Here is a 16,877-nt window from a genome sequence, read left to right as displayed (position 1 = left end):
ACCGTGATATTTAGATTGTTTTGAACTTTTGCGGGTATATGGGTGACCCGACGGGTAAGGTTTACCCAAGCGGGTATGGGTATGGAGAAATTTTCTTACCCATGACGGGTATGTGTATTTTAATAGTACGAAATTTTACTAGTAGATATAGATATAGGATAGCAATACCCAATAGGTATTTACCATTGTCATCAGTAGGCATGATGATGACCCTTTTTTGGCTACGCAGCACTGTCGCCGCCATATCGGGCTATCACCTCAATCTTTTGTTTTTCTTATATTTATAAACCAAAATCCTTTTTAACCATAAATTTATAATTGATTTTAGTATTTTTTTTCGAATTTTATTTTTAATTTTAAATCTTAAAACGCTAAGAATATATATATATATATAAAAGTTTTATTTATAAATTATTTTTTTAAAATGTGTCGATAGTACTCCTTTTCTATAAGGAATTCCAAAGAATCACCCCATGTTTCGTCGACGCAACACGGTTTACACCGTGCAGGATAGCAGGAGTTCATCTGTATTTTGAAAAAGGACGAACGGGGTTTGTTCGAGAGTCGTCGAGATGATACATCCATGCCTAAGCGTCACACATTCTTGCGAAGAACGCCCCGTTTCCGCTCATGTCAAAGGCCGCGTTACCCGCCCCCGCTTAGTTAACTTATCCCTCCTTATTTTTCGTCATATTTCTCAAACTGCTAAATGGTATATTTTTTAAAAAAATTTATATAGAAAAATTGTTTTAAACAATCATATTAATCTATTTTATATTTTTTAATAATTAATTAATCATGTACTGATATATTACTATATATGTTATATTTTCTGTAACAGAAATAAGTTAACTTATCGGTACCATACTAACTGGCCAAAGTCTTCTTTAGGAAGTGAGGGAAGTGATATGAGAGGCAACCACCCTACGGCTCCTCCCCTTGCCCCGAGTCACCGTCTGTTCGACACACGCAACGTTTAGTGGGTGTTTGGATACTGTTGCTGTCACATCGAATGTTTAGACATTAATTAGAAGTATTAAATATAGACTATTAATAAAACTCACTTTATATTTTAGACTATTTCATCTATTGAGCTAATTAGTCCATGATTAGCGAATGTGATGCTACAGTAAACATTTGCTAATCGTGGATTAATTAGGTTCAAAAAATTTGTCTAATGAAATAGCATTTATTTATTCAATTAGTTTTGTTATCAATCTAAATTTAATACTCCATATTAAAGTTCAAACATCTGATATGACAAGGGACAAAAAAATCCATGAATTCAAACAGCCCCTCAGATCAAACTATGGGCAATGTGATTAGGTTGGATCGAGAAAAGACCTCCTTCGATTATAAGTTGACTCGATAGCTGCGATCATATTCCGTGACACCTTCAATAAAGGCCGGTTTAGTTTGTAATTTTTTTTTAAAAAAAACATCGCGTTCAATCTTTGAACACACATTTAAAATATTAAACGTAGTCTAATTACAAAACAAATTTTAGATTTCGCATGGAAACCGCGAGACGAATCTTTTGAGTCTAATTAATTCGTCATTAGCACATGTTGATAGTATAGCACTTATAACTAATCACGTCCTAATAGGCTCAAAAGATTCGTCTCACGATTTTTCCTATAACTGTGTAATTAGTTTTAATGTTCATGTATACTTAATGTTTTATTTAGATTTCTAAAGATTCGATGTGATATTTTTGAAAAAAGTTTTTGGTGACTAATGGGCTGTTTGGATTCAGGGACTTTTTTTTGTCCCTTGTCACGTCAGATGTTTGGACGTTAATTAGGAGTATTAAATATAGACTGATAACAAAACTAATTTCATAAATAAAGGCTATTTCACTAGACAAATTTTTTAAGCCTAATTAATCCACGATTAGTAAATATTTACTGTAGCATCACATTCGTTAATCATGGACTAATTAGGCTTAATAGATTCGTCTCACGAAATAGTCCAAATTATAGGGTAGGTTTTATTAATAGCCTATATTTAATACTTCTAGTTAGTCTAAACATTCGATATGATAGGGACAAAAGGTGTAAACAGGGCCTAAAGAAACCATCTTTTCCAGACAACCAATGTACTACACTGCTACTCCCAATCATGCGCGCCCTGACACCGAACCACACCCCATCGGCGCCGCGTAACCAAACCCTGAGAAGAAAAACCCGGACCCGTCCATGCCATCTCGACGGACCACCTCATCTGACAACCACACGGTCCACACCAGTACACCACCATCCCAAGCACGCACGAAACGCAGCACACTATCATCATGTGCGGTACGACGAATCTAGTACTACGTGATGTGCAAGGAGAGCGACGCGTTCGTTTCGTCTGGACCGTCTCGAGCGCCCAGTTAGGGCAGGCCAGGTGGTCTACTGTTCGGCCTGCCTGATCGAGCGCACGAACTAGCGACCAAACAAGCGCACATGCGGAGTGACGTACGCGCCCCACTGCAAGCAGGACGCCACCACCGGTGGCTCCACCGATGGCTCCGTGCACAAAAGTTTCAGGTACCTACTCGATGGAACTCCTTGACCTGCTCTCGAGAGCTCGCCACCTGGAAGAAACGAGGAGGCATGTGGATCATTCCGTGGTGCCAGAGCCCCACCACAATGCCCATTCGTTGCCACCCAATCGAGGTCACAACGAACACGATGATACCGACGGCCATCAATCAGGCTGCGTGTAATAAGCTCGCTCTGCGTGCCTTTTTGGGGGTTTCTGCAATTTGGCGGTAATTTACGCCCAACATGTATTGTATCGCTGGTGCAGGATGTGGTTTGCTTGATCGGACATGAAACGAAACGTACTGCGTGCATGATTGGTCGCCTTTGCTCGATACTCGTCTGCTTTGCTTTAGCGCCTTTTTTTCTTTCGTTTGCGAACAACAACGCTTGGAGACCAAGCATGCGTACTCGAGTACTCGACCCAGGCTTTTTTTCCCAGTTCGATCTGCTTGCCTCTCTGTCTCTGCGCCCCCGGCCGGCCGGTTCGTGTCTTGCGTGTGTCACGCTCACGCAAGAATTAACTAATCCAGACACACTAGCTCGTAGTTGTTCTATGCTGTTCGGGAAGAAGACCGGTCTTTGAGTTTATCGGCCGTGTTATCTTGCTATCTGCTGCTGCTTATCTAGTTGCTGAGCATGTGCCTGTCCCCGTCGTCACAGTGGATGATTGTTTGAAAAAGGCAAACCCGTACGTTTGTAGATGGAAAATAATTTGTAAATAAAATTTTTTTATATACATATTTTTGACGATCAAAAACTAAGCTATAAAATAAGCTTCATTGTAAAAAATCTTTAAATTAACTCTAAAATTTAAGATTAAAAATTTATATTTTAGCTTATAAATGTAAGCAAAAGAAAAGGTGATGGTGACCGGTGACAACTCACCTCGTGGCACCTCTTTCTGATTGCACTGTGGTCCTGTGGATTTTGTCCGCTGATTTTCTTACCTAGCGTGACGCTGATGTTAGTGTGCAGATAAAAAAAACACTGTGCAGTTGCTCGACGTTCCAATCAGCTTGATATCACTATTTCCAGTTGCTGCTGCTTGACTAAACAAGCGCAACAGGCTACACAACATCTTCAAGCGCAGCCAACTTGACCTGTTCAATTGATCGGCCATTTCTCGCAGCATTTCAAACGTACTAGCAGCTCCCAATTTGTCTTGAGAATATGTGTTTTAGTTACAAATTTGTTTTGGTCATGATCTTAGTTTTGAACACCCCTGCGAGGTAAAAGCAAAAGTTGAGGAGCATGACAAAAAGAGAAGATGACAAGAGATTTGTTTATGTTGCATTTCTCCAGAAGGGAACACATATTCTTTGCTGCTTCGCCACTCAAATCACATCTCTGACCATGATACATCTTTTTGGCATTGTTTGACAAATCCTCTCTAGTCTCTACAAATACAGAACATTTTGAGATCCGAGCTGAATAAGCTACAGTACTATCAACATGGACTATGCAGAATTATATTCTAGGACGGCTACGGAGCTGGCAAAGGGGACCAGAAAGCACACATGCCCGTAACCATCCCTTAAAACCTGCTTAATTTTGGCGTAAAGTGAAGCACTGGGGGAGCAGAGATTAGGACATGATCCTCATTTGACATTCTATATTGCATTGCTTTACATGTAGCCCCGTTCTCTTTTTGCAACCATATATATTCGGTCGAGACTTGTCCAAGCTCTTATAATTAGCCTTTTCCTTTCCTGCATTAAGTGTTGTAAGATAATGTTGCCTAAATAATCCAATCTTGGGATCACATGCATGCTGGATCAAATCGAGGCTAGCTTTTGCAATAGCTAATTACTTGCATCCTACTATTATTTACTGCTCAAAAAATTTTCTATGGCATGACCTACTCTCTACTTTGCTAATAGTACAATCTTGTCTCTCTCTTACATGATCAGCATCTGTCCTCGGATTGTTTTTTCGAGGACGCTTGTCCTTACCCCCTGCCGTTTCCTCCACAGTAGATTTGCAAGATTTCGCTCTCCAAATTGCAGCAGTCCTTTTCTCTGACGGGCCTGCATGTTGGATCAAAACAACGCTTTCCCGGCCATTCGATTAATCCAAACCTATAAAATTTAAGGATCGGACTTAAAATAGATTGAAAATAAAATTGTATAGAGTTTTGAGTTAAAAAAATTTTAAGAATTAAATAGGGTTGTGAAATAACCCACGGGTCTTGGCCCATTCCCACCCCTAGCACCATAGCAGTTTCAGCCTTAGATTGCTCATGGTTTTGGAAATGCTCCGAACATAGCCGAACTGAAGATACCTAAGTAGTGGACCAAACTTAGTTGAATTTTTTTTTTTTTTGAGGAACAACTTCGTTGAATTGGAGCACATATCGACATATATAGATATGTACCGGAGACGCCATGGGCGTGTCATAGGTGAAGCTATATATATATATATATATAACGCATATGACTCAGGTTTTTTCAAGTACCGATGCACTTGACAAGTTGAAACAAAATCCATCGTAAGTCGTAACCATCCCCACGCCTCGACCGGAGCCCAGATGTCACGTAGCGTCGCACTCGTACAGGTTTTGCACGCAGTCCTGACGCGAACCACTCGCCAACTTTCACTTGGGACCCGGGAGTACGTAAGGTAGTGTTCAACGAGAGAGAACCACCCGGCCATCCTGTGTGTGCACAAAGGGAATTGGCGATTTGTTACAGTAGGGCTGACCATTGGTAATTCGCGGCTGCCTTTAATTTAAATAAATAAATTAAATTTTATTTAGTTTATTTAGATAATCTAAAAACAAATAGAGGGTTATTCACGGATCGATACATATTCATCGCTAGCTGTAACCTTTTGAAGCGAGAGGTGCCCTACATTTTTAACCTTTCAGCCTGTAGCTGGGTTTGATAGACAAAATTCATGCCAGTTTATTCACTGAGATAGAATTTACTCCTAAATTTTACACTTAGAAACCCATCTTTTTAATTCTGTTTATACTTATAAGTATTAAAAGTTTAAATTTTTAAACTTAAATCTAAAGTTTTTTTGGAGAGTTTTTCCCCATCCTTGAGGAGGTAACATGAGGTACTACTCTTTTCTATATAAAATTTGGTACCTCTTGGCACCTCCTTAAGAATGATAAAATTACTCTTTTTTGGGATGTTTTTTTACCGTAGCTTATTTTTTGACATTGGCTTTTAGATCATCGAGAATAAGTATATAAAAATTATATTTATAGATTATTTTTTGATTGCGTATATATTAATGTGGACACACTTTTTATGAGCATTCTTTAGAAATACCTTTAAAAGTAATCAACTTTCTAATATTCAATATATATGCATTTATGTTCCTGCAAAGCTCAATTTTATCCGTCTACTGCAGCGAGTGCATGGTAATCACGATCTGAGAAGCAGGTGTACAGAGGTTAATCACATCACTCGTTTAATTTTTTTTTTCTGAAAGATCACATGTTGACTCGACGCCCCCCGGTGATCCCACCCCGGCAGAATAGGCCGACCGCGACCCTAGCGAGCGTACACCCGACACCTTGTCCCCGCACGGTCACTGACTCCGACCGAGCGCGTACCGACAGGTCACGTCAGGGCCATCCTGGCCGTCCGATCTCTACCCGCACATGTGCCGGGGCCACTCCTAGCCGTCGGATGGTGGAAGCCAGCGCGTACAAATAGCGGCCCCGCCTCGCTATTGCTGTCTCACGGTGCGCCTCACGCGGGCAACAGTGTTGGTGGACCGGTGGTCTCCTCATGCGGCTTCTCCCGCGGCTTTGCATGGCCAACGGCAACGCAGCGGCCGCCGGCGAGGGAGACAGCAATAGCGTCAGTAAGCAGACGGCGGTGTCGTCCTCCTCCTCCTCGTCGACGGTCTCGACGTCGTCTTCAGCGGCGGCGGCGGCCGCGGTGTCGGAGGCCTCGTCGTCGATGTCGGTCCCGTCGTTGCCTTCGCTGTCAGCTGTTGTGGGGGGCAGTACGAGCTGCCTCGCCGCGTCGTTCGCCCACGTGACTACTCTGTGCGATCTTCCCACGGCGCCTGGGTCAGCCGCTGCCGCCGTCGCGGCGGCGGACCCGGTTCATGGTGGTGGTCTCATCGTCGTTGCAAGGCCGGCGGCCGTGGCGGTCTATGATCTGTTCAGTATGGAGGCGACCTCCACGTCAGATATGGCGGATGCTGCTTCGTCCGCCGGGTCGGTCAAGTGCGTGGCGCACCTTCACGGCGGGAAGGTCGCGGTGACGGGGCACCAGGACGGGAGGCTGCGCCTGTGGCGGGTGTCCTCGCGCGCTTCCGACCGGCTCCGCCTCGCCGCCGCGCTCCCCACCGTTTCCGACCGGCTCCGCCGTTTCCCCGTGCCGTCCAACCACGTTGTCGTCCGGCGCCACCACCGTCGGCTCTGGATAGAGCACGCCGACGCCGTGTCCGGCGTCGCAGCCTCCGCCGACGGGCGTCTCCTCTTCTCCGTCTCCTGGGACAAGACGCTCAAGGTGTGGGCCGTCCCGTCTCTCCGCTGCCTGCAGTCGCTGCAGGCGCACGACGACGCCGTCAACGCCGTCGCCGTAGCGCCCGACGGCACGGTCTACACCGGCTCCGCCGACAGGCGCGTCCGCGTCTGGGCGCCGCGGCCGGCCGAGCCCGACAAGGCCACCCGCCGCCGCAGCAAGAAGCCGGCCTACCACCTGGTGGCCACCCTGTCACGGCACACGGCGGCCGTGAACGCCGTGGCCGTCGGGTTCGGGGGCCAGGTGCTCTACTCCGGCGGCAACGACCGCTGCGTCGTGGTGTGGGAGCGGGAGGACAGCGCGAGCCACATGGTCGCGGTCGGCGCGCTGCGCGGGCACCGCAAGGCGGTGCTCTCCGTCGCGTGCGCCTCGGGGGACGCCGCCGACGGCGCGCTGGTGGTCAGCGGGTCAGCGGACCAGACGGTCCGCGCCTGGCGGCGCGCGGCGGACGGCCGCGGGTACGCGTGCGTCGCGGTGATCGACGGGCACAGCAGCGCGGTCAGGTCGGTCGCGGCGGCGCCCGTGCCGGTGCAGAAGAAGCATCGTGCCGACGACGACGGCGACGAGGAGTGGAGGGTGTGCAGCGCCAGTTTTGACGGCGAGGTGCGGCTCTGGTCGCTGCGGATGGCGGCGGCCTCGTAGCAGGTCCCGGTTTGGCACGATTTTTGAGGTAGAAAAGTTTGTTTTTTTTTCTCCGCTTTTATCCAGTTTTTGAAAATTGACTCGTAGAAGTTTGACTATTTGAGATACGCTTGTGTAAATACGGGATAGAGAGGTCTATGCGGTCCACTATATTATTGGACAAATTTTTTTAAGGTTGTTTGGTTATTTCAAATTTGCTTACAAAACATTCCATGTGTTTTTTTGGCATTTTAGCTGTATCGTTATCTGCTTTGACAAAGATTGGGTTGGAAGAAAATTGGGCTGGTTCATTTAACTTTAGGTTGGTGTCCTGTTCCGATCTGTAACTTTCCGAAAGGAAAAGAACCTCTTCATTTGTCATCTCCCACACTCTATTCTTAACGAAATAACTTGGTTATCAAGTGTCAAAATCGACATGAATGGCCCGGTAAAAAGAAGTCAAAAAAACAATTTATCCATTCCATTGCTCCAGGTTTGGCTACTGTCAGAGCAACCACGAGAATGTCTGAGATAACTATTGGGAGGGTACGGAAGAGCTGCCCGGTCTAATCTCTATCTCTTTTTCACGTCTACTTTTTAAAAACGGTTAGTTACTGCATCTTTTGTTTAAAAAAGTATATAAAAGTTACTTAAAAAGAATCAGATTAATTTATTTTTATAGTAGCTAATACTTACTTAATCATATGCTAATAATACTTCTTATTTTAAGTGCACCATTAATTTCAACCCCTAACCCATCATCACGAACACGCTCTGTCTTCAAAGAGTTCAACCAAAATGGAGCTACCGTTTAGTACTTCTTACCAAAAGATATCCAAAATCCGACGACGATCGCCGATCTGCCATTGCGAAACGGCACACATAATTGTACCAGTTCGTGGGTGACACGGGGTGCAGCTGTAAGCCTGTAAAGCAGCCGTGTACCGCTGGGGATTTGGAGATGAGATCGAGCTGGAGCCAAAGCAGAGGAGGCAGTGCAGTGCAGCCAGGCTCGATCGCTTTCATGCTGGCGTGATCGGATTGAGATCGACGTCGTGAGCGTGACGAACCCTACCGATCCCGCTGGATACAATGATAAGATTCTGTGCGCCTCTGGCCCTGCAGAGGCTGATGCACGCGTCGATCGAGTTGGCTTAAGACCACCCACGCAGGGCAATGATCCTGCACTTATCAGATTTGAACTTAGCTATATTTCGACAACGTAGCGAGTACATGATCACGGTTGCGTTTTTTTGTTGACGAAAGATTAAAAGTTATTTAATTTTTGTAATAGATATTTATTTTGTATACATTGATCACTGAAAAGTTAAAAATCTATTTAAGAAACAAGATGATGATTTTTTATATAAAAATATTTTCCAGAAAACATAATGTCTAGTAGTTTGAGAAGCATGCAGAAAAAATAGAGAAAAAAAAGAAAAAAAAACGCAGTCGTACATGCTATACTTATTTCGCTGTTTGATTTTTGAATCCTGTTCTGTCAGTGTAAACATTGCCCGCTAGCAATGGTCTGGGTAAATTCTGGACAGACGTGTACACGTCTGATGAGTGAAGACTGTCACTGAACTGTCCTTAAACTGAACATTTTTGTTTCTGTTGTACTCCCTCTGTCATTAAAAAATGAATTTTTTGGTTTTCATGTCCAATGTTTGATTATTCGTCTTATTTGAAAAATTTCAGAAAATTAAAAAAAAATTAGTTATACGTAAAATACTATTCATGATTTATTATCTAATAAAAATAAAAATATCAATCACAAAATTTTTTTGAATAAAACGAAAAGTCAAAAATTAAAGGTAAAAAGTAAAAAATTGGTTTATTTTAGGACGGAGGGAGTACGTGGGTGATTGAAGCCGAAAGGGGAGTATCCGCTGCAGCCTTTCCCGGGAGATATTTTAGGTGGTGTTTAGTTAACTAAATTTTTTGCAAAAACATCACATCGAACGTTGGACTGTACGTCGGAAGAAGTTTTCGGACACGAATGAAAAAACGAATTTCACGGCTAGCCTATAAACCGCAAAACGAATCTTTTCGAGTCTAATTAATCCATCATTAGTATATATTGGTTACTGTAGCACTTATGGCTAATTAGGCTTAAAAGATTCTTCTTAAGATTTAGTGTAATTAGTTTTTTTTAGTTCATCTATGTTTAATGCTTTATTTAGGTGTCCAAAAATTTAATGTGATGTTATTTAGCAGTGGCAAGAAGGCCACAAGGCACAAGGGCCCAGGGTCAGGGGTTGGTGGCTGCATGAGCTGGATGGCGAAACGGCACACGCTGATGAAACACTATATCTATCTATTCGATTGTATACGGCAGCATATAATCAGATAAACACTTTGTAGTATACTCTATTCTATTAGCCAGTAGCTTAACCAGCCCATGTTGTGGCAATAGATCTGTACACATCACCCTTCAGGATTTAAAAATTCGCGTAAAGTAATCGCACTTGGCGTTCACAGGTAACCAGCTTGCAGCGCGATCCATCCCGATGGACAAAGGTAGGCGTGGCATGCAAGGGACTGTTTGGTTCGTGCCTTCGCCTGGTCGCTCGAGCTCAAGCACGTTAATCCAGCCGCAGGCGACCGCCTGAGTTAGGCAAGATGCTTAGGACGGCATCCAAATAGGCCATAAGTTGTTTTTTCGTATCTTCGGTTATTATCGGATATTATTACGATAATACTATCAAAGTTTGGATGTAATTTGAAATTTTAATAAATTTTGTATGCTTTTTCACGGTTACACCTAGGACGGTACTAGGCGTGAGGCAGCTTAGGCTGGAGCCCCACGCATAGTCTAAAAGTTGCATTGGAAATATTTTTTAGTTAAAATTTATTAAAAAGATTTATATTTTATTGTTGAATGCTAGACTTAATAAATTACTGGTTTTGTCGCTGTTATACCGTTTGTGGCATCGGGGAAGAATACTCGCAACAAGACACTAATGATCCGGCTACGTTGGCCGGACGAGGGGTGTCGCGCGGTGGTGGCGGAGCAGCAGCAGCAGCTGTCGATTAGTTAATCGCGACACTGACTCACGTCTGCCTCAGCGGCATCTTCTTTTAATCACGTAGGCGTTGCTAGCTCGAGGAGTCAAATGCAATTATGCAACCGGTGGGTACTTGCTACAGGGGAGGAGGCAGATTTTCTTTTTCTAATGGAACGGCTTGTTTTATTAGTGTGGGATTCGTTCAACAGGTAGTGCGTACTTTGGCACGTACTCGGAAGTTAATCATCGCCCCTAGAAGGAATTAATACCTCACTTTTTCTTACTAATTTAGTCAATCATATTTTTCTTTTTCTAAAAAGTAGCAAGACGAATATGGGATACTCTAAAGACATACAACCCCAAATTCAATGAGTACAAGTTATAAAACAAACAAACTAAAACTACCATATGCTTATACTTATATATTTGTAAAATGATATATCTCGTATATTTATTATTATTAGGTAACATGCAATATATGACGCGATGATGAAAACACTTTCCCCTGCTATTCAGTACATGCGGGGGCGTGTAAAGGGTCATGGTCTTTCACTCTTTTTTTTTTTTCCTGGACTGTTTGTGATGATCAAAATATTGGGAGACGATGTGGAGTATTTGACCAACAAACGCGGAAGAGGGAGTGGGTGATGCAGTGTAGCTGACTGTACAGTCCAAGTTTAAGTTATCGTGGCAGCCTGGAACCTGGTGTCTACGAGAAATTGCATGCAAGCAGAGGTCAGAAACAAGTGGCAAAACCATCGGTCATACACCCATGGTTTCGCCGGGCCAAGGAAGTTTCAGGTTTAGGTGCGTCCATGATGCACCACCATGCAAGGAGCACGCTAAGAGCTTGTTTAGTTTCTAAATTTTTTTTTCAAAAATATCGTATCGAATTTTTAGACACCTAAATAAAGTATTAAACATAGCTAAATCAAAAAACTAATTGCACAGTTATGGAAGAAATCTTGAGACGAATCTTTTAAGCCTAATTAGCTCATGATTAGCCATAAGTGCTACAGTAACCAACATGTGCTAATGACGAATTAATTAGGCTCAAAAGATTCGTCTCGCGGTTTCTAGGCTAGCCGTAAAATTCGTTTTTTCATCCGTGTCCAAAAAACCCTTTCCGACATCCGGTCAAATATTTGACGTGACACTTCTCCAAAAAATTTTCTCAATTTAAACACCACCTAAGATTATGTATTTAGTTTCCATCTCCATCTATATATATATATATATATATATATATATATATTAGTATTACTGTACCTCCATGTGCCTTAAGTCTTGGAATATTCGACCATTATTAGTTTTCGTCAACACGGCCGCCACTGGATCAACTAGCTAGTCGGCTCTCTGTCTTTATTTGCCTACCTAGCTAGCTTCTCATAAGTCAGCACGTAGAGTATTATATTGGGGGTACGCATATCACATGTCTTTAAGCCGTTTTACGAATTTTATAAAAAGAACTCTCTTTATCTAATAGATGACTAGTACGTGCTCCAATACCAAACTGATACCGCTAGCACGGTTATACACTGTCTCGTCTATTCGCTAATACTATTGATTATTTTGATTTATGTGTTAAATGATAAATTAAATATTTTACAGACAAACCCATAGACTAATCATTGCACAAGCTGTCTATTTAATTATCTGTCTGTATCAAATATAAATCAACCGTCTAACCGTCTATACTGTTTTACTCCTAACGTCATTATCGAATATTATCTCATCTCGCATGCACAGTGAGCTACTCCAGCGATGGCCATCCAAGCGTCCTACGCGACGATTGACATCGAACAGGCCCACCGCCCACAGGTCGATCCGCCGATATCCTCAAAAATAAAACTTGATTTATTTATTTAAAGTAGAGTCGGCAACATAATATTCACGAGTTAGCCCATATCCACTCTATGGCTGTCATTACTTTTGGTTTTTTAGTATATTTATAATTTAAAAATAATTTATAAATAATGTTTTTATATACGTGTTTACAGTGCTTAAAGTAAAAACTTAAAAAAAATTATAAATTTAAATTTTAGTTTATATAAATATAAATAAAAACGTAAAGACAAGATGTACATGAAAAGTTGTTACGGAGTGCTGGCGTGCTGCCTCGCATTTTTCTTTCTTCTGGAAGGAATTGGCAGAGCTCCTGTCCCCATTTCTTGTTGTACCTTGATGGATGGATCCATGTGGCGACGAGCCAACGAGATCCAAGCCGTACGCGTGGCGGTCGGTGCTTGCACTGCATGTCCTGCACGGTGCGATTTTTTGCAGCAGGACCACTGGCGTGAGTGACAGTCTGACACAACGATGGCGGAGCTTCCATCCTCCAGGCCCCCCATCCTCCAGGCCCCCCATGATTGGATGGACGGAGCCGGCGAGATATTCCGCTTCCAGAACCTTCCCCCACATAAGAGAGAGAGAGAGACAGGGAGAGGAGAAAGAGAAAAGATAAACCGAACGTGCTGGAGTAGGCGACGGGAGAAGAAGAAGAAGAGAAAAAAAGAAAAGGAAGGAAGAAAGAAAGTCATTAAGAATTGAAGCGATCGCGTTTGGTCAACTGTCACCGGTGCAGCTGGGCTAGCCCTGCCCCAGCAAGCGGACAAGGATGGTGACGAAGATGAACATGATAGGATAAAAGCTTATGCGGAAAAGGATGGCGTGGCACAGTAGTACTGTTGTTCAGATCTCGATCGCAAGCGATCAGGGAGCAGATTTGACCTGCGAAATGGATGCACCCAAACTACCAGTTCTGCTTGTCATATCTGCCCTGCTCTGCTCTCCAAACCAAATGCGTGCGAGAAGAAGTGAAGTATTCTACCACGCCACGCACTGCTAGCTTGAATGCAAGCATGGAGATGAATGGCTTTAGAAATTCAGAAGAGACCGAGGGAGAGGTAATTTCGTTTCTATTTAAGTTTATAAACTAAAATTTAAATTTTTAATCTGAATTTAATTTTGAGGATTTTTTTGTCATAGTTTATTTTGTTGTCTTGTATTTAGATCGCTAAGAATGAATATATAAAAGTTTTATTCATACGTTATTTTTAATTTGTAAATATGTCATTTGACGTTTTTTATGAAAAAGACAAACAATAATCCCTTCGGAGAGCGGAAACTGGTTCTTTGAATAATGTGTTCGTTTGGACATTTGACTAGAGGAATGGCGAATGCAAGTTTTCTTTAACAATCTTCAGAAGTTGGCGACAAAACTTAAAAGTGGTGGGAAAACATGGAAATGTTCTTGAAGAAAGTGATGATCATGTTGTCCCGAAAAGGTCGTGCTCTGCCTTTTTCTCCGACCATCCTGACTCACCTGCCATTGAGGAAGTAATCATCTGCTTAATCACGCAACTAGTAGTACTGCCAAAGATGCTTAATCACGCAAGCATAAACAACCCTGAAGTTAATCACTGCATTATGCTACCTGGCCATCTTCAAACAGATTAATTACGGCTTTACGACGTGCAGTGCAGTATATATATATATATATATATATATATATATATGTGGGATGGTCAGAGTATATATCTTGGCGAATTGGTGATTGACATGCCAGTTCAATCAACATTGCCTTTCCATTCTTTTCTAAAAAAACTTCGATTCTCCGGTAAGGTAAAAGTAAACCATCTTGCGTCAGCTTGGCAATGGTGGCTAGGAACGGAGAGGGAGAAATGGAGGAAAAAAGCTTTAAGAGAATTTGGAGCCCAAAATTAAGCCCAATTCAGAATTTACTAACCTAAAATGGGGCCCATTAAGGCCCACCTGGAAGCCTCTTCCCGCCATTTACTGCCCTAATCCCCTCCCCTTCCCGCCGCGCGCGGCCCCAGGGAAAGCGGACCACCGGCGATGGACGAGGAGGCGACGCGCGGCGAGACCTTCGATCCGGTGAGCGCCCCATCCAACCCGGGACACCCCCCCCCCCCTCCTCGTTTTGGTCGGAGTAAGTATGGGTTTTGGGTTGATGCGGTACGGTGACGGGCCTTGTTTGGGGGATCTGGGCAGGACCTGATCCACGCCATCTTCAAGCTGGTGTGGAGCCGGCGGGGCGACAGGGGTGGCGGCGGCGGCGGTCCTGACGAAGATGCCATCGATGTCGAGGTGATTCCTTGATCTGGTTTATACCCTTATCCCAAATGATTGATTCCTGTGGCCGTTCCTCTTTCAGCCACCCCTAATTTGTTTCAGACTACTCTTGTGGTTGGGTATGCTGTCTGGTCTGAATGTTTACCTTTTTACTAATTCACAGCCTGTTCCGGAGACATCAAGGAGGAATCGTAGTGCCACTGGTAAATGATAACCTCCTTTTGCTATACTGGAACACACGATTTATGCTATTTGGGTTGTTATCTTATTAGTGACTCCCTCAGCCATGGCAGGAACTAGTGAGGCTATTTGTGCTGTTACATCTTATTAGTGTCTCCCTTAAGCTCTAGTCACTCTAAGCCACTGGTAGAGTGGTAGGAACTAGTAAGAAGCTTCGCCATGTGCATCTGTTAGTAGGATACGGTTCTTTCAAATGGCATCAGGTAGCAACACCAGTAGCAGGCTAGCAGCATCAGAGGCTTTTACATTTCCTGCAATTATTTCTTGGAACATAATCGCGTTATTATCAATCTAGCTAAATTCTCTTAGTACTAATAACTGGTAAGTGTTACTTTGGATAGCTTTATAGTGATGCTTGCCTGCTGTTTTTAAAATTTACGAGTGAATCCTGATAGCTTTGTTGTGTAATACAGTGGGGAACAAGAAGTTTATCTGATTTCAGTACGACCATCAATCGATCCAGCCACTTATGATATAATAGGATCTGGTCGGTAAACTAGTTTAGATATTCATCAGTTAGCCCTTCGTATTTTATATTTTCATGCTGCAGTAGTGGACATTTGATGATCACTTGTGTAGTACAATTCAGTGTTTATTACTGTTTTATATTGTATCAGATAGGTTCTAGACCTCTAGCCCTTTCAGGGTTTGGTATATCCTTACAGCAGCAACTAATGTCAGCACCAACTGTGCCAACCAGGCTATAACAATTTGATCCTGTTGGATAAGAAATTAGAATAGACCTAGCGGGCAATAATAACTTTCCTCAAATGTTTAAGGCATCAAAACAACAATATTATCAGATTTTCTATCTAGTGTTTGTCAGAAGAATAGCTGTTTGTCAAAAGAATAGCCATGATTGTGAAAATTCAGATCTTCGCCCAATTACAAAGCAAATACTAAAAATGAAATCTCCACCCCTAGATTTATGTTATATAGTTCAAACTTTGGACTTGAAAGTAACTTCCATTCATCCCATGGCTATGAGCCTACTTGTGTGGTGTTCAACTGCTCGTGACATTCTGTTAACCTTTACAGCCAATGCCAGTGCGCTTAAAGTGAGCTGTGAACTTCTACGGATATTTGTTACAGGTATGCACCTCTTACCAATTCATTACCTTATGGTGTTAATTGACATCGAGTACATACTCCATATCTATAGTGTAACTCGAGAAAATTTCTTGCAGAGGCCGTTCAACGTTCTGCTTTTATTGCCGAAGCAGAGGGCACTATTACTATTGAACCAACCCATCTGGAGCGTGTGTTGCCACAACTTCTTCTGGACTTTTGAGATACTCCAAGGATCTCTATCTTCCAAATTCTATAGGTCACCATTGGTTGAAAGATATGAAAACACCTAATTGCAGATAGTTTTAAACTATGGCATCAGCAAAACCATGTAGTTTCATTATCTAAAATACTAAAATGGCAAACTCGTCTGGTTAAATCAATTTACTGACTTGATGTATACACGTACAGGTAGGGGTGGATAACGAGCCGACTCGGCTCGGCTTGGTCTGGCTCGTTAAGATAACGAGCTGGCTTGGCTCGGCTCGTTATCGTAACGAGCTAAAAACCCAGCTCGGCTCGGCTCGTTACAAAGCTCGAGCTAGCTCGTTAGCTCGCGAGCCGTGCATGAAAAATTAACTTAAACAATTATTCAATAGATTATACAAGCAAATTTTCAGTTCAAACATGCAAATCATATAAAATTATATCTAAATATTAAAGTTTGAACCAACAAATCATATGGCGAACCTATAAAGTATTGAACATATGCTTTTCGGGGTGGAATCAATGAATGCCGGCGAATCGTGTATCTTTGGTCTAATTCGTTAGGCTCGCGAGCAGCTCACGAGCCAGCTCAAGCTGGCTCATTATCTCTAACG

The 16,877-nt window shown here is 42.9% G+C and overlaps 2 protein-coding genes across 2 annotated transcripts; both read left to right on the top strand.

Annotated features, from left to right (window-relative positions):
- Window positions 1–2,450: 2,450 nt before the first annotated feature.
- LOC102709737 (protein JINGUBANG-like) lies at window positions 2,451–8,200 on the top strand. Its single transcript, XM_040523221.1, has 3 exons — window positions 2,451–2,534; window positions 6,200–7,691; window positions 8,136–8,200. The coding sequence occupies exons 1-2, from the start codon at window positions 2,451–2,453 to the stop codon at window positions 7,661–7,663; spliced, it is 1,548 nt and encodes a 515-aa protein (XP_040379155.1). The 3' UTR covers window positions 7,664–7,691; window positions 8,136–8,200.
- Window positions 8,201–14,457: 6,257 nt separating this feature from the next.
- On the top strand, window positions 14,458–16,461 carry LOC102702930 (protein MHF2 homolog). The gene is made up of 5 exons (XM_015836366.2): window positions 14,458–14,550; window positions 14,668–14,763; window positions 14,912–14,951; window positions 16,027–16,080; window positions 16,176–16,461. The coding sequence occupies exons 1-5, from the start codon at window positions 14,512–14,514 to the stop codon at window positions 16,277–16,279; spliced, it is 333 nt and encodes a 110-aa protein (XP_015691852.1). The 5' UTR covers window positions 14,458–14,511; the 3' UTR covers window positions 16,280–16,461.
- Window positions 16,462–16,877: the final 416 nt, after the last annotated feature.

Source organism: Oryza brachyantha, chromosome 4 (genome assembly GCF_000231095.2).
Source record: "Oryza brachyantha chromosome 4, ObraRS2, whole genome shotgun sequence".
NCBI classification, from domain to species: domain Eukaryota; kingdom Viridiplantae; phylum Streptophyta; class Magnoliopsida; order Poales; family Poaceae; genus Oryza; species Oryza brachyantha.
This window is presented reverse-complemented; position numbering and strand designations above follow the sequence as displayed.